Source organism: Salvia hispanica, chromosome 4 (genome assembly GCF_023119035.1).
Source record: "Salvia hispanica cultivar TCC Black 2014 chromosome 4, UniMelb_Shisp_WGS_1.0, whole genome shotgun sequence".
Lineage (NCBI taxonomy): Eukaryota > Viridiplantae > Streptophyta > Magnoliopsida > Lamiales > Lamiaceae > Salvia > Salvia hispanica.
The window spans coordinates 35,609,061-35,633,138 of record NC_062968.1 but is presented as its reverse complement, the minus strand read 5'-3'; the positions used below and the strand labels follow the sequence as shown (position 1 = coordinate 35,633,138).

The 24,078-nt window shown below is 39.0% G+C and overlaps 1 protein-coding gene and 1 pseudogene across 2 annotated transcripts; one reads left to right on the top strand and one right to left on the bottom strand.

Annotated features, from left to right (window-relative positions):
* Positions 1-7,301: 7,301 nt before the first annotated feature.
* Positions 7,302-7,899, bottom strand: LOC125220978 (annotated as a pseudogene).
* Positions 7,900-8,596: 697 nt separating this feature from the next.
* Positions 8,597-20,318, top strand: LOC125221690 (protein SUPPRESSOR OF QUENCHING 1, chloroplastic). Of its 2 annotated transcripts, none has more exons than XM_048123898.1 (28): positions 8,597-9,090; positions 9,188-9,288; positions 9,383-9,439; positions 9,518-9,612; positions 10,047-10,146; positions 10,452-10,510; positions 11,731-11,855; positions 12,165-12,291; positions 12,703-12,790; positions 12,874-12,968; positions 13,078-13,140; positions 13,219-13,294; positions 13,462-13,572; positions 14,198-14,293; positions 15,156-15,278; positions 15,866-16,063; positions 16,531-16,635; positions 16,741-16,805; positions 16,875-16,968; positions 17,062-17,216; positions 17,655-17,704; positions 17,809-17,930; positions 18,022-18,129; positions 18,246-18,338; positions 19,005-19,041; positions 19,281-19,531; positions 19,645-19,794; positions 19,980-20,318. In XM_048123898.1, the coding sequence occupies exons 1-28, from the start codon at positions 8,727-8,729 to the stop codon at positions 20,145-20,147; spliced, it is 3,276 nt and encodes a 1,091-aa protein (XP_047979855.1). In that variant the 5' UTR covers positions 8,597-8,726; the 3' UTR covers positions 20,148-20,318. The 2 variants fall into 2 exon arrangements, with proteins under 2 accessions (XP_047979855.1, XP_047979856.1); XM_048123899.1 differs by having other exon boundaries at positions 8,598-9,090; positions 12,891-12,969; positions 13,080-13,140.
* Positions 20,319-24,078: the final 3,760 nt, after the last annotated feature.

The window sequence follows — 24,078 nt, the reverse complement described above, 5'->3', positions numbered from 1 at the left end:
AGTTCAATGCATGTTTGACGTTATTTTTTTCTATATATTTTATTTGATTTTAATATATTAAAATATACATTATTAACAATTTTTCATTTTATAATTTTGTAAAATTCAAAGTTTATTTGTTATTTATTTATTTTTTAAAGTTATATATAAAACAAATAAATTTGATTTTTGATTTTTATAAAAATTTTAAATAAAAATACTAATAATAATTTTTAATATATTAAAATTAAACTGAATGATAAAACAAAATAAATATCGTATAATAAGAGTACAAGAGTATGCTCACAAATTTTGCTCACATAAGGTGTTACGGACCGAAAGTTGGTAACTAGAAAAACATGTTTCAAGACGAATGGTTACTTATATACGATATGCTTCAAACTCACTTTTACTTGTTATGAAAATAAGTGATTTTATCATATTGTGTTAGCTTATTTATTTAAGATATAGTTTACCACCATTCAATGTATAAGGCAAATGAATCTAAGTCTTTTATATCGTAGATTCAAAATAGTGGACATGTTTATCATGATAGGTGACTCAGTCAATACCTTGTAGAAGTAAAATCAAATTTCACAACCTATATATGTTTGACTACCTATCGATAAAGATGTAGCGTCGGTTCAAAAAATTTCCTTACATAAGAAAACTAACGACCTTGATCAAGGAATACATGGACAACAACATCATTTATTTGAGTAATTGTATCTTGTATTTCTTTTGGAGATTAGTGGCTCGACCTCCACAAATACATCAATAAGAGAAGCTAAGATATTGTTGTCACTCGGGAACAAATCCATTTGTGCAGAGAGGTATAGTAGTTTTTATGGAATAAAGTAGATGGAATAAATGTGAAATAGTGGTACTATTGTAGAGTTTGAATTTTGAATTAAAAATTCGTATAGTTTACCCGCCCATGAAAACCATCCTTACTTGCTCCCCCTTCCCATCCCATCCCCTTGCAACGGACGTTGCACCGCGGTGCCCACCTCCTGGTTGTGCAGTGTTCTCCAACCCGTTATTGATGCCCTTAGTGTTGGAATTCTGTGATACAAAGAGAGAGATATGGATGGTTAACATTCCATGTTAATGAAGATAGAGTTCCCATAATGAAGTTGGAGTTCCCATGTGATGATGGTTCATGTTCCAACTTCCAAGCCTCTTGAGGTGGTTAGAGTGCATTAATTCAATTGTGAATTGTGAATAGAGAAAAGAGAGATACAAAATAAAATGCAAAATTTGCCCAAGAGAGAGGAGAGGAAGAAAATACATCATTCTTGGGTGAAAAACACAAATCTGTAGGCAAGTTTTTCACCATGCACGGTCCAGGATCAAGCCACGATCGCATGATTAAACCTTCTCCGATCGAGCTGAAATTTTGCAGAGATTTCCCATACACATTGGACTAGCTAGTTCTGGACGGTTGGATTGTTCGATATACGATCTACATTTTCAGCCATTGTTTTAATTGAGATTTGTATACCAAGAACACTCCATTCTTGAAGTCTTGTTGATGGTAGATGTATTCCTCTAGCATTGGTCGATAGGGAAGAAATTGTATCCCCATTATCTTTGTTATAGCGAAAGTTGTTCGGAATTGGTCTTGTGATTTTTTCCCGCATTGGGGTTATTGTTGCATGCTCGATGTAGGAGCTGACGTCGGCATGCAACGTAGATGGTGACGCATGCGCCTAATCTGCTAGTAGGATGTGTGATGAATAAGTGCACGTGATTATACCACATTGGCATATGAAGGAGTGTGGTGGCTTGTGGAGGGAGTGTGGCAGAGTGTGGAGAGCTGAGATAACAGAATGGTGATGTGGATGTCGGCTGATAAAAGGAGAGGGGACCACAGGAATGAAGGTGTCGATTGTGTGTGTCGAGTCATGGGCCAGGATTGCTAATCCGAGGCAGAGTATCTTTCTCGTTTTCAGTGTTCATTCCTTTTTTAGCAACGTTGTAATTTCCCTTTCAGTATTATCAATAAAGCTCCATTTTATCCATATCTGTTCTCGTGTGGGTGTGTTATTTCGCTTTTGTGAGTGTGAGATTGGTTCTTAGCTCATCCTACGGCTGAGTACCTATCAAGTGGTATCCAGAGCCTTCGATTTCCGGACGATGCCGCCGCATATGCGTCTGTCAGAAACGGAGAAGCTGATGATGGAGGCGGTTTAACGGAGAGTGGAGGAGTTGCTGAGTCAGGTGGAGGAGAGGCAAGCAAGGACGGACGGAAAGATTGAGGAAATTCTGCAAGCGCTTACGACGCTCAGCAAAGGGAAGTCGATGGAAACACTGCTGGTGGGAAACGCGGAGGGAGGAAGTGGAGGAGCGATTCCTTCTGGGGGATTTCACGAGGAGCTAGGGAGGTCGACACGCTACGAGTTTCCAAAGTTCGACGGAGACGGGTTCGAGGGATGGATAATGCGGGCAGAATTCTTCTTCGAGGTAGCCAAGGTCGCAGATCGTGAGCGAGTAAAGGTGGCGGTTGTTCACCTTGAAGGAAAAGCCCTACAATGGCATCGGGGCTACATGAACTTGCAAGGGCCAGTGGCGGCTCACGACTGGAAATCTTACATTGTGGCGCTGGGGGCTCGATTTGGGGTGCAGGCATATGATGATCCTTTAGCGGAGCTACGCAACTTGCGCTAGACTGGATCGTTGCAAGATTACGTGAACTCCTTCGACGAGATCTGCCCGAGAACAGGTATACGCGAAGATCAAGCGTTAAGTCTATTTCTCTCTGGATTGGTTGCGGAATTGGAGATGTCGGTCCGAATGTTTAAATCCAGAGGGTTAGCCGAGGCATACTCGTTGGCAAAACTACAAGATATCACGGTTCGAGCTTTGGGAGGAAAGGCAAAGGGGATAGTGAATACAGGGGTGAATGCGGCCAGTCAGTATTCCAATACTAGATCTCTAGTTGTGACGGCAACGTCGTTTAAACCCAATGCGAACCCGGCAATGGGTGGGGGAAGGGATAACACGCGAATGGGCAACACTCGGTTGGGTCCAAAGCTATCAAACCAGGAGATGGATGAAAAAAGAGCAAAGGGCCAATGCTTTTGGTGCCCAGAAAAATATACACCTTCTCATAACTGTGGGAGGAGGAAGACGTTTTCTATTCACATGATTGAAGAAGTAGATGGGGCAGAGACGGGAGGGACGGTTGGGCTGGTCGAGGAACCGGACGAACCTGGTGAAGATCATTTGCAGTTATTGCTTCATGCCTTGTGTGGGAAAAATGGACCGCAAATCATGAGGATCAAGGGTACTTGCCAGAAGCGTATGTTGCGGGTGTTGATTGACTCGGGAAGTACTCATAACTTCTTAAATGAGCACTTAGCTGGGCGACTCAAGTGCAAACTCTCGCCGGTAACACCACGAAATGTGGAGATAGCCAATGGCCAATTATTGCAGTGCACCCACAAATGTGAGGAGTTCGTGTGGGAAATGCAGGGAGTGTCCTTCGTGGCAGAGGTTTATCTCATCGCATTAGAGTCCTATGATCTCATTTTGGGCGGTCAATGGCTGTCTACGTTGGGATATATTGGCTGGAACTTCGGTGAATTGAATATGGTCTTTGAACTGCGGGGAGAAAGGGTGGAATTGCAAGGAGAGTGTTGGCCATCGAAACCTGAGCAGCTCCACTGTCTACACATTTTGAACCCACAAGCAGGGGATGATAACATAGGAAAATTGAGTTTGATCATGCCCACAACAGAGGCAGATAACTGATCTTGTTTCACTGCAGAAACAGGGGAAGTGTGGCCAGAGTTAGAAGCCCTTCTCAAATCTCATGAGGTGGTCTTCGAGGAACCAAAGGGGCTACCGCCACAAAGGAAGCAAGACCATCGTATTATTCTCAAGGAAGGAGCAGAGGCGATCAATATTCGTCCCTATAAATATGCCTCCCAACAAAAGGATGTCATAGATTCTCTAGTGGAAGAGATGATGAAGAGTGGTATTATTTGGCCAAGCATGAGCCCTTTTGCCAGTCCAGTGGTGCTCGTGAAGAAGAAAGATGCTACATGGCGAATGTGCGTGGATTATCGAGGGTTAAACGCGATCACTATCAAGGATAAATATCCCATTCCCATCATTGAGAAGCTCTTGGATGAATTGGGAGGTGCACGGTGGTTCACGAAGATTGATCTGCGTTCGGGGTATTGGCAAGTAAGAATGGCCCCAAAAGACATATTCAAAACGGCCTTCAAGACACATGCCGGTCACTTCGAGTTCCTTGTCATGCCTTTCGGGTTAACCAACGCTCCGGCAACTTTCCAAAATTTGATGAACACTGTCTTCAAGGATTATTTGAGGAAATTTGTGTTAGTCTTCTTTGATGATATACTAATCTATAGTGCTACGAAAGTTGATCATGTGCAGCACCTATCTATGGTACTTGAGCTTATGCAGGAACATAGTCTCTTCGCCAAACGGTCTAAATGCAGCTTTGGTTGTGAAAAGGTGGAGTATCTTGGGCACGTAATCTCTAAGGAAGGGGTAGCTACCGATGAAGGCAAGATTGAGGCTGTGAAGGCTTGGCCTAAGCCAAGAACTGTTAAGCACGTGCGAAGTTTTTTGGGGCTAACCGGGTATTACCGGAGGTTTGTTCAAGGTTATGGGGCAATTGCTAAGCCATTGATAAACCTTATCTAGAATTCTACCTTTACTTGGACGGAGGAGGCTCAAGGTGCTTTTGAAAAATTGAAGGGGGCTCTTATTTCAACACCGGTGTTGGCACTGCCTGATTTTGCTAAGGACTTTACAGTGGAGACCGACGCATCCGGGGTGGGCATTGGGGCTATATTGATGCAGGAGGGGCACCCGATAGCCTACATTAGTAAGGCGTTGTCCCCAAAGTACCAAGGCCTTTCGGTCTATGAAAAGGAGCTGTTGGCGATTCTTCTAGCTGTGAAGAAGTGGTATCATTACCTTCAATGCCAAAGGTTCATAATCTTAACGGATCATCAAAGCTTAAAGTACTTGTTGGAGCAAAAGTTGACAACGCCTACACAACAAGCATGGATGGCAAAGCTAATGCACTTCGATTATGAGATTCGATACAAAAAGGGGGTTGAGAACTCAGCAGCTGACGCCCTCTCCAGAGTTCCTGAGGTCATGCTACATACTCTTACTTCCTTTGTTATTCCTGTAGAGTTGGTAGGCAAGATCAAGGAGTCTTGGCAGGAAGATTCTCACGTTCAGTCCATCATCACAAGTAAGGAGCACAGGGTGGAGGTTCATCCGAAGTATACCTAGCTGAATGGTGAATTAAGGAGGTCTGGCAGGCTGGTGGTGGGGCACAATTTAGAGCTGAAGGCACAAATACTCTCTCTGTTTCATGGCTCGATGTTGGCGGGCCACTCTGGTGCTTTGGCAACGTATAAAAGATTGTCTTCCTTGCTATATTGGCCAAAGATGTTGTGAGATGTTAGGGAGTTTGTGCGGCTATGTGTGACTTGTCAGAGGTTCAAGTCAGGCAACTCGCCACCTGCAGGGCTGCTCCAACCGTTGCCTTTGCTCACGGCGCTCTTCACGGATCTCACCATGGACTTCATTGAAGCTCTACCCACTTCGCAAGGGAAGAATACCATCTTTGTCATTGTTGATCGGCTGAGCAAGTTTGCTCACTTTGTGGCTTTATCTCACCCATTCACCGCCAAGACGGTGGCTGAGGCATTCCTCAATTCAGTGTTCAAACTCCACGGGTTGCCTTCACGGATAGTAAGTGATCGGGGTTCTATCTTCATGGGGGCTTTTTGGAAGGAGTTGTTTGCTTTCCTCGGGGTTGAGCTTTTGTATTCCACGGCCTATCATCCTGAGACCGATGGCCAATCGGAGGTGGTCAATAGGTGTCTTCAATGTTACTTAAGATGCTCGGTGGGGGAGAAGCCCAACTCGTGGGCACAATGGTTAGGGCTGGCAGAGCATTGGTATAACACCACCTACCACTCCAGTATCAAGATGGCGTTGTATGGCTATGCTCCCCCGTTACATATTCCCTATCTTTCGGGTGATTCAAGGGTGGAAGCGGTGGATATCACACTGAGGGATCGTGAAGAGATGATCGTTGTACTCAAACGGAACTTACAGAAGGTTGTTGACCGTATGATAGTGCAAGTTAATCGGCACAGGGTGGACAAGGTGTTTGAGATTGGTGAATGGGTTTGGCTAAAGTTGCGTGAATACAGGCAGACATCAATCCGGGGGAAGCATCAGAAGTTCGAGCCTAAGTTCTATGGGCCATATCAGATTGTTGATCGAGTAGGCGAGGTGGCTTATAAACTCAACTTGCCTCAATCCGCAGCTATCCACAATGTGTTTCATGCTTCACTTTTGAAGGCTGCGTCTCCACCGACTGACCCTGTTCCCGATCTACCCCCTGTTTCTCATATCCACGATGCAGTGCCGTTGGCAATCTTGGAGAGGAAAATGGTGAAATGCCGCAATGCAGCGGCGACTCAGTGGTTGATCCATTGGTCTGGAAGTTCTCCGGCGGATGCCTCATGGGAGTTCGCTGATGTAATCAAAGAACGGTTCCCTTGGTTCCTTGAGGGCAAGGAACCTTAAGGGGAGGGTATTGTTGCATGCTCGATGTAGGAGCTGACGTCGGCATGCAACGTAGATGGTGACGCATGCGCCTAATCATGCTAGTAGGATGTGTGATGAATAAGTGCACGTGATTATACCACATTGGCATATGAAGGAGTGTGGTGGCTTGTGGAGGGAGTGTGGCAGAGTGTGGAGAGCTGAGATAACAGAATGGTGATGTGGATGTCGGCTGATAAAAGGAGAGGGAACCACAGGAATGAAGGTGTCGATTGTGTGTGTTGAGTCATGGGCCAGGATTGCTAATCCGAGGCAGAGTATCTTTCTCGTTTTCAGTGTTCATTCCTTTTTTAGCAACGTTGTAATTTCCCTTTCAGTATTATCAATAAAGCTCCATTTTATCCATATCTGTTCTCGTGTGGGTGCGTTATTTCGCTTCTGTGAGTGTGAGATTGGTTCTTAGCTCATCCTACGGCTGAGTACCTATCAGTTTTTCATGCAAGTCTTAGTGTCCTTTTCTCTGTTGCATTTTTGGATATTCTCTACTCGATTGGTACGGATTGAATAAACTTGGGGAGATGATAATTTATCTCGAGTTTATTTTTTACTGTATTTTGTTTTCGTTGCGCCACTCCTCTCCAACACACGAATGTGACATGGGATTTGTGAATTAAGAATAACAGCAAACTCCAGCTCTTATTTAGGGTGGTATATTTTAAAAAGGAAATACATATGATAATACTGAGCAATTAAACCTCGAAAGTGAGCTTATGGCCAATCTTGTAAGAAGCAAAAGCATCAATGCAAGCATACTCAACTTGAGCCTCACTGAGCACTCTAGCCTCCCAATTACTTCGGCTTCAACATGTTGAGCCCACACAATTCCTTCGCAAGATCCTTCAGCCCGGGCCTGTTAAACCTGTAAGGCCAGTGGGCTTTAGCTGCAGCCCGAATGTCCTTGCTCTTGAGGCAATCCAGCCCGTACTCATCCCTCAACTTCTTCACATCGTCTTCCACCTCGATCCCTACGAATGTGAAATTAGGGCTGAGGAGAAAGTCCTTGATCGATTGGGGGATCTGGTCCATGTAGAAGAGCTGCATGATGAGGCATTTGTCGTTGATGCACAGCTGGAGTGTAGCGGACTTGTTGCTCATGTAGCTGACGTGGTGGGGCCGCCACTCGACATCGAGGCCGACCACCGTGGGGCTTGTGCCGTGGAGGGCGGTGATCTCGCGGACCCAGTCGGAGGCGATGTTGGCCTTGTCGGTCACGGTGGTCTCGATGGTTGTTCCGGCGAAGGTGACATGGTATTTGGAGGTTCTAGGGTTCAACGAAATTGAAGACATTTCTGTTTTGATTTAGTGATCATAGTGATGGTGATTGCATTACTATCCTATTTATAATGATTGAATGGTTCATATACAAATGCATGTGTAGTTAGGAGTATACTACAGAAGATAAAGGGTTTGTTGTTTAAGAGATTTCTCATCTTCTTTACTGGACCTAATTTGATGCATAAGTTAACTGTCGAATGAAGAAGATGAATAGAAGTTGGGACCGATGTCATTATTCTGTATGGAGTAAGTGCATGGGCAATTAATATATGGAGGAAAAACCGCTTTGTAGTTTTGAACTAAAACAATGTTCGATTCATCTACAAAAATCAGTTTTATTAGATTATTTTCAAAATTTCCATTTTATCTACGTATAAATTTAGCCGGGCCGACTAATTTCTCACTTCTTTTTACCCAATCCGGATCACTTAATGCATTCCCTAATTCATTTCCTACTCCACCCCTCACATACATGAGAGTGGATCCCACTATAATATAATATGTTTGTGAGGGGTGAAGTAGGAAATGCACTAGGTGATCCGAACCGCTTTTTACCTCACAAAAATAAGTACCAAGTGAGTAATTCCGTTAGATATAACGGAAACCGCATCACAGAAATAAGTAGTGACATTAGTGAATAATTCCGTTGGATATAACGGCGGTATTGCTGCTGAAAAATTCGACACCAGAAAAAATAAAGAGGGAAAAAATGAGAGAAAATCTTCTAACAGCTACACGATTGCGCAGAAATTATGCATGTTACGATAAGGTTGTCAACTCCCTACTACCATAAACCAGACTCAAACACTCTCCTTGCTTGATCACCAACAACACAATCGATGGCCTTGAGACCAGTTCCAACCCCCTTTTCACTATGCAGTTCAAGAACCCACATCAATAATCTGCGCTTCTTCAACTCCAAATCAAGATTTCTCGAAAACCAGTTGCTCAGAAAGGATAAATCTTCGAATTTATGTGGGAGGAGAACGATTGGAAGAACGGTGAAGGCGTGCGTGAGATTGGAAGAGAGAAACCCGCAGGAAACCGGCAGCAGCGACTGGGGGGAAGTGTCGGCGGTGCTGTTTGACATGGACGGGGTGCTGTGTAACAGCGAGGAGCTCTCCAGGTTGGCGGCGGTCGATGTTTTCGCGGAGATGGGAGTTCAAGTCACGGTTGAAGACTTCGTGCCTTTCATGGGCACAGGTAGGTAATCTCATGTTTTTGTTTCCACTAACTGTTTCTTATCAATGTGCAATCTCTAGAGATACTTTTTAAGATGTGGTCCATTAATTTGAATCAGGTGAAGCTAAATTTTTGGGAGGTGTTGCTTCTGTGAAGGGCGTGGAGGGATTTAATCCCGAGTCCGCAAAGAAGAGATTCTTTGAGATATATCTGGATAAGGTGATTCAACATAATATCATGCGATTCATTTATTTACCTGTTTCATTATATTGATAATCAGTTTGATTTGATTAAAGCATTTGACTTTTTCTAGTATGCAAAGCCAAATTCTGGCATAGGCTTCCCTGGTGCATACGAACTTGTAGTGCAGGTATACCTGCAACAAAGGCATTTTATTGCTCATTTCACAATTTTATTTGCTGTTGAATTTAATGCTACTGAATAACAGTGTAAAACCAAAGGCCTTAAAGTTGCTGTTGCATCTAGTGCTGACCGTATCAAGGTTGATGCCAATTTAGCAGCTGCTGGTTTGCAATTATCAATGTGAGTTTAGTTGTAAAATCTTGATAACATTGTTTACACGGTTAAAAGCAATCTTGAAGTAACAATGGAGAAAAGGTTGTACTAACAAAGAGATAGAATGTTAACTTTGTCTCAAGACTCATTCGAGATTGAACCTCTTTTAATGGCAGGAATGTTGATTCATCCTAGGCATTTTAATCAATATCATTATTATTCTAAACTCTAGCTCCATATGAGTGTTAATACGACTGTGTGAATACTTGGACATAGTGCATCGTAATGACCATATGCAAATAATGATTGGTCAGTAGAACCATCACAGAGTTGAGCATTTAAGTAATGCAAGGCACTTGTGATGGCTACTGACATATCATCATGTAATGATTTGAAAAACTTTTATGTGATTATACCATTTTCCAGGTTGTGAGTCTGTTCTATTTCTGTTACATGAACAGGTTTGATGCTATTGTGTCTGCGGATGCATTTGAAAACTTGAAACCTGCCCCTGATATTTTCTTAGCTGCATCAAAGATATTGGATGTGCCAACAAATGAGGTGTGCTTCACTGCTTCTATAACTTCCTTTCTTGGTGGCTATTGTCCTTTGGTTCTTATTCTTATTTATTTTGGTGTTAGGGCTGTCCTTTTAGTTCTTATTCTTAATTCTTATTAGGCATTATTAAGTTTACTGTTATCATCCAATAGTTATTTGGACATTTCAGATATCTGTACATTGTAAAATATCTAGTTACAGCTCTTTGCTACAGAACTCATTGATCCTTTTAAAATATAAATATTGAGGGCTTGCCCAGTATGAAAAGATTGTTAGAACTTAGACTGATGGGAGGAATCTTTGTGCAGTGTCTTGTGATTGAAGATGCATTAGCAGGAATTCAAGCTGCAAAATCTGCTGGCATGAGGTAAGGATTTGTGGCATTTTTATCACTTGGATTGTTCAGCATTGCTCCCGACTCTATCTGCAGGGTTCTCTTTGTTGCATTTGAGTGCATTGATGTAAGTCTATAATTTCGCTTCATATGCCAAATTTCCGTCTTGTTCTGGTTTCAAAATTATCATATGTAATGAGATTTTTGAACTACAGCATGTTGCGATAGGTTGGGCTATACCTATTAATGTATGTAAAAGTATGACTAAATGCTCCACATTATAACAGAGTAAAAATCACAGAGAATATTAAAATGTTTTTGGTTTGACGCCCAACAGCAAGTGATACTACCTTACTATATCCCAGACTTTATTTGCGAAGTCTTCTAGGTTTTCAAGTGCTTGCTTTTTCTTTTATAACCAAAGGAACCAAGATATGCTGGGTACAGCAGTTTTCTATAAGAACAAAAATCAATAATGATTGCCACACACCCATAAAAGCCCCACCTTTTTAGACAGCTTGTTCTGCAATTCGTCTGATTTCACAACCGCTTTTTTTTTCTATTAGGTCCGTGCACGACTCACAATACTCACTACACTTTTAAAGCAGGACCCTTTCTCCACTCCTCACTCACACACCACCAACCATTTTATTAAAACCCGTGCTCTTGATGGAAGCGGTATCTCCTATTTAGAGTTACTCCCTCCGCCCCACTCAAGATGGCCACATTCTTGAGTGGCATGGGATTTTAGGAAGAGTTGTTAGGTGGAATAAAGTAGAGAGGAAAAAAGTAGTTGAATATTTTAATGAGGAGAGAGGAGAGAGGATGTTATTTCCAAAATTGGAAAGTGGTCATCTGATTGGGACAAACAAAAAAGGAAAGGTGATCATCTTGAATGGGACGGAGGGGCTATCTTATTATGATTATCCAGTGTAGTTTTTTTTTTACTTTTGTTTTCTTGTTTTGTTTTGTATATTTTTTTTTATGTATATCTGTTCTTGGTTTTTGTGTGATTAACAGTTTGACCTCTTTGAGAAGAGGAAAGTAGGTGTGGGGAAGGGTTTGGACCCTAAATCTGTTGTCTAGAGGTTATAAAGCATTATCATATTATTCAAATGTATCAGTTTAATGTTGAGCATCGGTCTACTTTCTTTTCTTTTTGCTGATCATCAATTAAATGTCACCCCCTTTCCTCTTCTCTTTCTCCACTTCGACAAATTTATGGGTTTTAAGAGAATTTGGTGCGCTTGCAGATGTATAGCTGTTACAACGACATTAGCTGAAGATACTTTGAGGGCTGCTGGTCCATCACTTATCAGGAAGGAGATAGGAGATATTTCCCTTGATGATATTCTTAATGGTGGCTCTGATTCTCATAGTATGTAGTTGTGGAAGTACACATTATTTCCATTTTGCATCATAAATGATGAACTAGGCTGAGATTCCTCTTGTATAAGATCTGAAACATATTTTTTATAAGTTCCATGTATATGACAGATTTTATTCATTTTGATGATTAAAAATTTTGTTTTCACTATTTATGCTTTTTTGTTGCTTTAAACTTCATTCCTTCTTTCAGGCGATCAAGGGTAAACTCTCTTAGCTATGCACTTTCTGCAATAGCATTGGTGCTTGATGTTGAAAATTTCTGATGCAAAACAATATCTAATGACAAGAAATATTGCAGATCCAGAGAGGCAACCTTCTCAAAACAATAGTGCTTCCGCACAAAGTCTGTCCGATTTGTACAGTAAAGAAAGTGAAGCATTTCAGGGTAAAGATTCTATGGCAGATCCAATCTTCTCATTTGGAGGGTAAGGTTTGCATAGGAACTGCAATATCTAGATGACCTCTTAAACTAGTTAGAAACCTATTATTGGGAAATGCAATTTTGTTTACTCTCATAGAGTTTGCTAGAGAAAGATCATCTAGGCTTGGACATTAGGAATGCTATGTTCCAATTTGTTGTGGCCAGAGGGCCTCAGTAGATATCTGACTCTGCTATTAGTCATGATTGCCTATTTTAGTTACTGAATTGAATGACTGTACATTTTTATTTGTTTAATAAATAAGCACCTGACTTCAAATTTGTTTGGTCTCTTCTTCTTACTCATCACATGTTTTCACTTGACCAGTTATTCATGATGAACTTTAAATGCTATGAGTAGTGTAAAAAGGACCATTCAGTCCGTTACTACTTGAACTGTAGAATGATTCTTTGACAGGTTTCAGGGTTCTCGGCGTAATATTTTGAGATATGGAAGTTTGGGAATCGCTCTTTCTTGCGTTGCCTTTATTGTCACAAACCGTAAGGTACTACTTTTATTTGAAAAATGCAACTTGAGAAATTGATGACCTATGCTTCATTAGTTTAATTAAAGATGTATCTTTGCAAGCTTTCATGTCTATGCAGGCTATGCAGTATGCATCTCCAAAAGCCATCTGGAATGCATTATTTGGGGCTGGCAGTCCTTCTTTTGGACCCAAAAAAGGTCTATCATCAATAAACTTTTGTTAATTTCATCGTCCTCATGATCGTATGTTTTTCGCTGTTGATTATAAGATAAAAAAATACAATCTAGTCCCTTTTGATTGGTTGCAGAAGAATCTCGTGATGATAGAATCCAACAGTTTGTCAACTACATATCTGATCTGGAGAAAAAGTATATAGAACTTTGATTTGTTAATAAATTTTTAAGATACTTATGCAAACTGACGCATGCTACTTTTTGTTATATAAGGGGAACTGCGACAACTGTGCCGGAGTTTCCATCCAAGCTAGACTGGCTGAACACGGCTCCCCTTCAGCTACAAAGGGTATATCTGTGCACTATTAAGTTTGCTTTTTTACTTTTATCTGACCTGATTGAATAGGTTCACTTGAAAAGAAAATATGTTCCAATCTATACGCCCGCTTAGATAGTAGAAGCAAGTGTAGATCAAGTACACAGTGCTACTTCTGATGAAATCCTTTTATCGGACAGGATTTGAGAGGAAAAGTGGTTATTCTCGATTTTTGGACCTATTGCTGCATAAACTGCATGCATGTCTTACCAGATCTTGAGTTTCTTGAGAAAAAGTATAAAGATGCACCGGTATGATCTTTTTCTTCTATCTTTTCATATTTCATATTATTTCTCTAGTTGTTTTATTTACGTTATAGTTGATCGGGGTGAAAGTTATCTGGTTCAAGAGTTGCTTTTATGTTGATTTCATTTATGTTCTATCTCAAATTCAAGTTCCTTTCTTTTCTTTCAAATTTTTTTTATCACTTGATAATCTATATAAATGGAAAATGATGTCCACTAAAAAATTTACTATAACCTATATTCAGCAAAAGTTGATTATGTCCATCAATTTTAGTTATTATTGAAACTACCATTTCTTATCCCATATCAACTTGGCAAGGATCTTGTCTAGCTATATATGAGTAAATAACCCTCCCCCCTTATGAGGCCTTTTAAGGGGGTGAGTGACTCATTTCTACATGATGATATCAGAACAGAACCAAGTCGATTATTGATCTCTTTGTCTATCTCTTTGTTTCACACGTGGAAGTTTGATGTGCATTCCTTCCCACATGTCATTTGGTGTTCACCGTCTAAAGTTATGTAGAAGATACAATCTATAAATTATTGTATGATAATGAATTCCCATGTTGTTTATAACGTTATTATGTCATGGTTTGTAAATGTTGTGAGTAATATATGGTTATTGCAGTTTGCTGTAGTAGGAGTTCACTCTGCCAAGTTTGATAACGAGAAAGACTTGGAGGCTATTAGAAATGCAGTTTTAAGATATGGAATCACTCACCCGGTATGTTTATGCATTCACCTGACTGTTTATTGGCTATTAAATTTTGACAGTGTGACTTAGGCAGGACCATCTAACTTAACAAAGTCAGGAGCATGGAGAATTTAGAAGATTATTACCAATAAGATGAAGTAGTAAGGCCTTCTTGGTATGATGGAATGGAATGCGGGTGGAAGGGAATAAAGGTAGGAATGGAATGAAATGACAACTCTTTGCAATTTTATTTCATTCCCTCCTTCATTCCATCATACCATGCAAATGAATAGCATGGAAGCAGGAATCACATTGCATTCCATCATACCGTGAAGGGCCTAATAAGACATTTGGATCAACATTATACAAGCATATAATGTTTACAAAATATAAAGTCACACTTTAAGGTTGCTTTCTATATCTGATCCCTTTTTTAGAATACTATAGCTGATCCTTAATTAAGCAAAAATAAGCTATAGTTTATGTTACTGGTTGCTGATTCTTTATTCCATTCAGGGATAAATACCACCACCCAGAAACTCCTAATGGAAAAAAGGAATGTAAATAAAAATTAAAAAAGCTAAAAAAAAGGTGAAAACGAAGGGAAATGAAAAAAGAAGAAGCCAAAGAAAGTGGTTTGTTGCATTGATGGTGGAAATGGTAGCAGCAGCCATGCTGGCCAAGAATAGATATGCGAATAGTATAAAAGGGGAGTAACAACATATGAAAGAAAAATAAGATCTAGATGGATCAAGTTTTATCACCACAATCAATCCAACACCACTGACCTCTATGTAAATATTTTCATGCCTATCTATGCATAATCGACTTTCTGGAAAGGCCAATCATATTTTGATCAGTCTTCACTGTGCTACTTTTGAAACTGACTCAGGTGGTGAATGATGGTGATATGTATTTGTGGAGAGAGTTGGGTATAAACTCATGGCCCACATTTGCCATTGTTGGGCCAAACGGGAAGCTTATAGCACAAGTATCTGGTGAGGGTCGCCGGAAGGTAATCACTTATGCATAGAGTAACGCAAAGATAATTCATCATTTTCTTGTTACCTCTGGCATATTTGTCTCTAAACTTTCTAGTGCTGATGTGTATGTATAGGAAAGAGATAACTGTGCTTGCATCAGTTCAGTCTTGGGCTTAATTCAGTTATATGCCTGTCTAATTGTTGGCATCATGTTCTTTTAATAGTTTGGTCCAACCCATTGCTAATACCTGATTGTGATTGATCATCTGATTCACTTTCAACTCAGTAGTCTGCTAATAATTTGGTTTGTTTCTTGTCTTTGTTTCTCTTTTCCTATGAAGATTATGTAGAGCAGATATTATGTTCATGATGTTTCACTGATATTGTTTCAATTTGTTTCTGAGTTTATCCATCTAGGGTCTGTACCCATTAGAAATCACTACATTTCCATTTTGGATTGTATAATATTGTTGCTCCAGAATGTATATACTTTCTACAGTTTATCACAATTAGGCATCGCTGTAACTTTAAAATAAGGTTCATTTGCAGATCAAATATATTATACTCAGTACTGAATGATATAAACAGCATTAACTTTGTATATACTTTCCTTCGCAAGGATCTCGATGATTTGGTTGAAGCAGCATTACTATATTATGGTAGTAAGAAAGTTTTGGACAACAGACCTCTTCCTTTGAGTTTGGAAAAGGACAATGATCCTCGATTATTGACATCCCCATTGAAATTTCCTGGTAAATTGGAGGTTGATGTTCTCAATAACCGGCTCTTCATTTCTGACAGCAACCACAACCGCATTGTAAGTGTCCATTATCTACCTAATCTCCTTGTCTTTGTAAAAGGGAAGGCTTCTTCCTCTCTTTGTGATTCCGCTTCTGTAATCGTGTCTCAAAAGGCTAGCAATTACCTTATTGCATCTGTTTGCTTTTTCCTAGAGTGAGATGCATCAAATTGGTATCATTAAATAACCATCACATTCATCTTTGTATTGCTTTTTTTAAAAACTTTTTTCTGGTGATGTACAGTTGATTATACTTGGAAGGAAATCAGCAGGAAAATATATAAAGTTTCAGCATTTTCTAGAAATGTTAGCTTTTAAAACACATCCTAAGCTGCATACCTTATCTTCATTTTCATAAAGTGATGTTGCCAGTGGCCACATCATATATTCTCAGCACACATTATCTTATTTATTTGAATGGAAGCCAAAGCTTGTGGAGATGCATGTAGACTGAGAATACCTATTCGAGTTTTGATTGGTTTCAGGTAGTCACTGATCTTGATGGTAACTTCAAAATGCAAATTGGAAGCTCTGGAGAAGAGGGCTTTCGTGATGGTAACTTTGATGATGCCACGTTCAACCGCCCACAGGTAATAGTATTTTTATTCTTTTCACACTCATCTACTTTTTCAGTTGCTTGTACATTTTGAATCTGGCAATACTTAAATAGTGATAACATTTCGTATGATTTGTAGGGACTTGCCTATAATGCAAAGAAAAACCTCCTATATGTAGCTGACACTGAAAATCACGCTCTAAGGTAGCAGTTCCCCATTGAAATTTTTTTAGCTTTCTGCATTCTGAATGCATTTTCCTTTGTATTCTTTAGGGTGATTGATTTCGTCAATGAGACAGTGCAAACACTTGCTGGAAATGGAAAAAAGGGTTCTGACTACCAGGGAGGAGGGTCTGGAACATCCCAGGCAAGATTTTCTATTGTATTATTCAGATAGTACTTAATCTGCAATGATAAGCTCACTGCATGGCTTGACATTCTTAAACTTTTATATTTTCAGCTCCTTAATTCACCCTGGGATGTCTGCTTTGATCCTGTGAACGATATGGTTTACATTGCGATGGCCGGCCAGCATCAGATTTGGACATATGCACCAGATGGAACGACTAGAACTTTTAGTGGTGACGGCTATGAAAGAAATTTGAATGGTTCGAGGTAAAATATGTGTTGCAGTTATGCTGAAGTTAGGCTTCTGAACTAAAAAGTGACGTGAATTCGCCTCATATTAGGTTCACGAGCTGGGTTGCCATGACATTTTATACAGTTTTCACAAGCAATTATGGATCTTCACTAGTCTACGACTATGACTATAGAATCCAAGTCCAGTGTTTATTTTCATCTTTAGTCGCTTGTTTGCGTAATGCCATTGCCTAAACAGTTAGTGATGATATACTTTGATAGTGATAATCATCATAGTTTTCAATGAATTGCTAACTTGCTTTAGGCTAAAAAATTACCCGTGAAGCATAGATATCATAACATCATACTTTTCATACTTGTGTGATTCTTATCTTGCACAATATCTGTGCTTTCTGGGATTATTCATTTATTCCAACATTTATCCTGACTGAGTTCTTTAATACGCTGATACAGTTCTGGAAACACTTCATTTGCTCAACCGTCTGGAATTGCATTGTCACCTGGTACATGTTGACACATCAAAATTAGCTGCATATTATTGGTGAACTGCTATGGTTTATATGATAAATTGTAAATTTTGAATATTTGTACTCGTTTCATTTGGTAGATTTAAAGGAAGCATACATTGCTGATAGTGAGAGTAGCTCAATTCGAGCACTAGATCTAAAAACAGGAGGATCAAGGTTACTAGCTGGTGGAGATCCGATATTCTCGGACAATTTGTTCAAGGCACTCTTCTACCCGCTCAAAGTTTATAATCTAGCTCTATATATGCAAAAAGTAAACATATTTGTTAACTTCACTTTGTTATTTGTTGCAGTTTGGAGACAATGATGGAGTAGGTTCCGAAGTACTTCTTCAGCATCCTTTGGGAGTATTTTGTGGCTGTGATGGTCATATTTATATAGCAGATTCTTATAACCACAAGGTAACTTAACTGCATAAGAAGATGATAGTAATATGAGCTTTGTAGGTGTAAGAGTGCTATTCTACTATTTTATTTTAGAATAAAGTTCACCCTCTGCTTGTTAATTTACGTTTCAGATTAAGAAGCTGGATTTAGCTAGTAAAAGAGTCACAACATTAGCTGGCACCGGGAAGGCTGGATTCAAGGATGGGCCAGTTTTGGAAGCCCAGGTTGAAAAGATACTTATATTTAGCTCTTCAGTATTTGTTTAATTTAAATGCACATGTTACTGCAGATATTACTTTTTCATGACCCTAGACTGCAATGGGTATAAGGAAGGATAAACTCCATTCAAACCCTAATACCTTGTTTGTTTTGACGTATTAAAAAATCTGGACAGACTGTCTACAATTTCGGGCAACACCGTTTCCCTTGGGCAAGTATAATTTTATACCAAGGGAGGATTTTATAATCTTCTACCACCTTTTAGGCTTTCATCATTCAAAACAAATAAGGTGTAAAAATGTGGTATAAGGCTTCTTTAATACCACCTTTTATTCCTCAGTGGAGTGAAAATGGGGAATAAGAAAGAGTGGGAGTATGGAATAGAAAGGAGGAATTTAAAGGGTGAGGCCTCGTTTTCTCTTACCACCAAAGAGTAAAGTATATGAGATGAATACGAATGATTGTAAACATTATGCTTTGATCTTTTTAATGTGTAGGTGATAGGAATCATTCAGACTTTTGAATACCGAGTCTAACATTATAATGATCCTAATTCAACCTAGAAGTCCTTAATTATTATATGCTTGAATATACATGTATACTATTAGCGTCACCTTGACGGTTTGTTTTGTCCCTTGAAATATTATCGCTAATGAATTCAAAATGTGCAGCTTTCTGAGCCTTCCGGACTCGTCGAAGCTGGAAATGGTAATTTCTCTGCTGCAAACTCAGTCGAAAGAAGGGTTGTTAATATTGTACTACAAGCTTTCTACGATTTTTTGATTGAAAATTTTGAAAATAATCTATCGAAATAGATTGGATGATGGTTTAGATGTGAAAATAGTGTATGAGTATTTTGTGGTTTGGATTGAATGCGTCTTCTTCCACAGCTTGAACTTATGTTTTCACCTCATAGTCAAGAAACCTTATATTTGACATTGTTTCAGGAAGATTACTCATAGCTGATACAAATAATAGCTTAATAAGGTACTTGGACCTGAACAAGAAAGTACCAGCACTTCTTACTCTGGAGCTGAAAGGCGTCCAACCTCCTACCCCAAAATCAACAAAATCACCACGCCGTCTAAGGAGGAGAGCCACATCTGACACGGAGACCGTAGTCATCGATGGTGGTTCCATCAATGAGGGGAGACTACGTCTGGAAATGCGGGTACTAGAAGGCTACCATTTCTCAAAGGTTCGCTTTGTCCCTCTCTCAAGTTTAAATATGTAGATAGTATATTCTGATGTTCATATTCTATAATAATCTGTTCTTGTTGTTCCACACTTTACACTTCCATGCATGTCTAGGAAGCACAAAGTAAATTCAGCGTGGAAATTGAGCCAGAAAATGCAGTATCTGTCGATCCTATGGATGGTAATATCATCCCTGAAGGGTCAGCGGTTCTACAGTTCAAACGATCCTCCCCTTCACCTTCCAAGTGTAGAATTTTCTGCAAGGTATGTCCTATCTTTAATTGCTCTGTTTAGAATAGTTATAGCTTTTGTTTAGTTCCTTCAATTTCTGTTATAATAATCAAAGTTCCTTTTAGATGTTGTCCAAAGCATTGTAGATAGATATCTGATTATATTGGTTTGAAGGAAATGTTGAAGTATGTTAGTAACATTGAAGCTTTGATCCACAGGTTTACTACTGTAAGGAAGATGAAGTGTGTCTATACCAGCCTTTGATGTTCGAAGTGTCTTTTCAAGAAGTTGCTCCCGACCAAGCAGCTGCAGCAGAGATACCATTGCAGTACGTCGTGAAACCTAAAACGGAGACATACAATCAGCAAACTCCACTCGCCCGCTGAGCTTCACTGGTGAATTTACATGTACCTATGTTGCATTTATACAGCCATTCTGCAAATATTGTTGATTAAGAAAAATGTTCATGTATTAATATATCTCACATTGAAAAACAGTCTTTGTTCTGAGACTGCTTCATTGAAGAAAAAGCAATTTATGACATAGTATTCCTTTTATTTTGGTTGGATGTTTAAATTGTCCAAATTAAGGGTATAACTCAGTTAAACTGAGTTTGCAGCAGAGAAATGGTTAAATAATTTTCCATGGGGAAGTACTACCTTAGAGCGTGATTTTCAGTGCAGCTACATATAGTAGGTTTTTCTTTGCATTATAGGCAAGTCCCTGCAAATCATACAATATGTGATCACTATTTCAGCATTGCCAAATTCAAAATGTACGACCAACTGAAAAAGAGATTAGCAGACTACCGAGTTTAAAGTGAATCAGATAACCAATCACAATCAGGTATTTACTCCATGTCCAATATCTAACCGTAAACGCGAACGAGTTTTGAGAAAAAGTTAGTAGAATGTGGAGCACATTTTTATATAGTAGTACTCCTTCCGTCCCATAAAAGTTGACACACTTTCCTTTTTACTTTCTCCCACAAAAGATGTCACATTTTCCTTTTTGGAAAAAGTTCTCTCTCACATGAATATAAAAATTATATTTTCTCTCTCCATTTAACACACAAAACAAAACCTCCTAAAATCCCGTGCAATTTTCAAAGTATGTCAACTTCTCTGGGACGGAGGGAGTATTAGTTTTATAATATAATGTGGGCGGAATGAATTAGTGGAATGTAGGGTCAACTTACCAAATATAGTAAAAATGAAATGTGACATTTACGAATGAAAAGGGAAAAATGAGACATTTGATGGTGGACGGAGGGAATATTAGTAAATGGTTGGACCAAACTATTAAAAGAAAGAACATGATACCAACAATTAGATTGAAAAGTAAAAGATTAAAATAATTTGACCTCAATTTAGAAATGCTTTCTTTTGCGTCCTAAATTATGATTATTTTTTAAAATTTCTGAACGATAGTAATTGCGTCTCAATTTGTGTTGCTAAAATTTAAGTTTTCTTTAGTGTAGGTCCATAAATGATAAACAAAAAGAGAAAGAAAAACATTCTTAAATGAATATAACTATGGATTGCGTTAGTGTGCTAACTATCTTAATGTGATACTCCCTCTGTCCGCGGATAGGAGTCCTGTTTTGCCATTTTAGTCCGTCCGGGAATAGAAGTCCCGGTTCACTTTTACCATAAATGGTAATAGGGTCTCACCTTCTGATGCACTATTTTTAGCACTATTAATACCTGCAAGTATACAGAATAGAAATAGTATAGCCAAAGGTAGGGATGTCAATATAGCCCGCAACCCGTGGGCCGGCCCGAATAGCCCGCCAAATTTACAGGGTTAGGGCTGAAAATTTCTAGCCCGATAAAATTACAGCCCGATTAGCCCGCACCCGATTAACCCGCAACCCGTTAGGGCCAGGCCCGAAAACCCGATGGGCTGGCCCGGAAACCCGATAAGATTTCTATCGTTCTATTTGTTTGACTCTAATTCGACAATTCATTGATATTTTATAATATAGATTACTAAAAAAATAACTTTCAATTTTATATATTAAATATATAAATTATATATTAAATTTTTATTAACATAATAATAGATATATAAATTAGAAACTTCAAATTCATTAAAATATATACTTTTAAATTTCTAAAACATGTTTTAAAATTTCTTGATTTTATGTTTTATTTTACATAAATCTCAAATATTAGTATTTGGTCATGTTTATGTTTGAGTTTAAGCATATATCTCAAATTTATCATAATTAAATATTTTACATTTTATAAATATAATAATTTTCACTATTATTTATTGGATTGAGCGCATGTTAATTTTATCGTTAGCAACCCGATTAACCCGCTGGGCTAGCCCGAAACCCGAGCTTTTAGGGTTAGGGTTGAACTTTTATAACCCGAAAAAATCACAGTCCGATTAGCCCGCACCCGATTGACCCGCAACCTGAATAGGGCTGGCCCGAAACCCGATGGGCTGGCCCGATTGACATCCCTAGCCAAAGGTCAGTACCAGATATCGAATACGGGGAAGAAGAACACAAAGTGTCTATCTCCTACTAGAACTAAATTACTATCTGGAGAACCGAAAGATTTTGAAAACTTTTGAAAACAGAAAATATGTAAAAGCAAATAACAACTGATTGCAAATAAATGATGGAGATAAAATATAGAGATGAGGGGAATTCCAGGGATGTGCGTTCACAATTATGGGTATACAAATTCCAAACTACAACACCCTAGCACAGTTACTACTTTGATAGGACGAGTCACCTAGCTTATGCTCATGCGATACAAACATTGATTACAAGATTAGGGTTGTCAATCCTAACACGTAACTCCATAAAGTTCCTAAGACCCTTGAAAAGCCCCCACTCTCAATTAAAAGTGTCGTTTTAAAGGAAGCTAACTGTAGTGTCTACTAAGTGGATCTAACTCGTTAGAACTCTCTCACAGTTATGAAGCAAGTTATATTATATCATGCAAGATTGTGTCACTCAATCATGCAGCATCAGAATTACTTAGGAAAGAAACAAAGTAAAAACGAAACGGATATTAAATAGAAAACTGGAATTGTATAACCAAAGTCGTTACTAACACATCCCTAGAATCCTATGAGTTTAGTTACACATATTGGAATAAGCTAAACACATAGATTGAAGGGAAAACAATTTGAACATAAAACTAAAGCAAATAAAACCCGTAGGTTGAATCCTTGTCGTTCTTGATGTTCTTGAAATCCTTCTTCAACTCCTTGCACAAATGACGTACTCTAGCTTTTAATCTCTGGGAATTTATGTTGCAAAAAGAAGCTCCGGTTTGATGAAGCTCGAGGTCCTATTTATAGGGGAAAGTCAATCCTCATTGTAGAAGGAAAAGATCTTCAAAATATGGTAAATCTTGGAGCAGATCTAGGTCTGATCGGATTCGCCGCCTTTCTGCGCCGGACCCGCCGCACCTTGGCCGGCGGTCGCTGCGTTGCGTCCAGTAGTCTCTGTTCCTTCGGCGGCGGACCGCCATATGACTTCTGGCGGTCGCCGGCGAGACTCGTTTCCAAGCGTAAGTTTCGCTACATAGCTCTGACCGCTGGGCGCCGGCAGTCGCCGTACAGCTTGCGGCGGTCGCCGTCGCCGTCTGACTCCAGAATTTCCAGACTTTGCGTTTTGACTCCCTTTTTCGGCTCAAATATGCACATTTATCACAAAACACGTCAAAATACCAAAATATATAAAATATGCTAATAATGGACATGTAGATGACTTTGACATAAAAAACGGACCAAATAATGGCCATAAAACAATGCAAAATCCGAGCGTATCCCTTCCACTAACTCATTCTACTCACATTTCATTTAAAACTAATATATACAAGTGAGACTCTTAATAACGAACGAAGAGAGTACTTGCTAACTAATCAACACATTATATTAAAAGAGTCCAAACTGAATAGAGCGTTATTAAAATATAATTAGGCACAAGCAAGTTTGCTTCTAGATTAATGTTGAAAATTAAATTTACATTTAAGCATGTCTTAAATGAATAAGTTACTTATTAATTACAATTAGGGCTCGTTTGATAAGTGACGTGGAATATATCTAGGTTAGTTAGTGACCAATATTTAGAACCAAGTTAGGGAAAGATATGATTTTAATAACACATGTTTGATACCTTAGTTAAATTTTTTCTAATAAATCTATTTTATTTGATAGGGAAGTTATGAAATCAGAAATTAATATGCAATGACAAATTTGGCCTAAATAAATTCATTTATTTCATGTATTGTCCTTTTCCATTGACCTAATCAAATCTTCTATATTTAGATATACTCTGCGTAGGAAACA

Coding starts and splice junctions, on each gene's coding strand:
- LOC125221690 (XM_048123898.1), top strand. CDS start 8,727: ATGGCCTTGAGACCAGTTCCAACCCCCTTTTCACTATGCAGTTCAAGA. Junction 11,856..12,164: donor TGGTGGCTCTGATTCTCATA/GTATGTAGTTGT, acceptor GAAATATTGCAG/ATCCAGAGAGGCAACCTTCT. Junction 17,705..17,808: donor TGGAATTGCATTGTCACCTG/GTACATGTTGAC, acceptor TTCATTTGGTAG/ATTTAAAGGAAGCATACATT.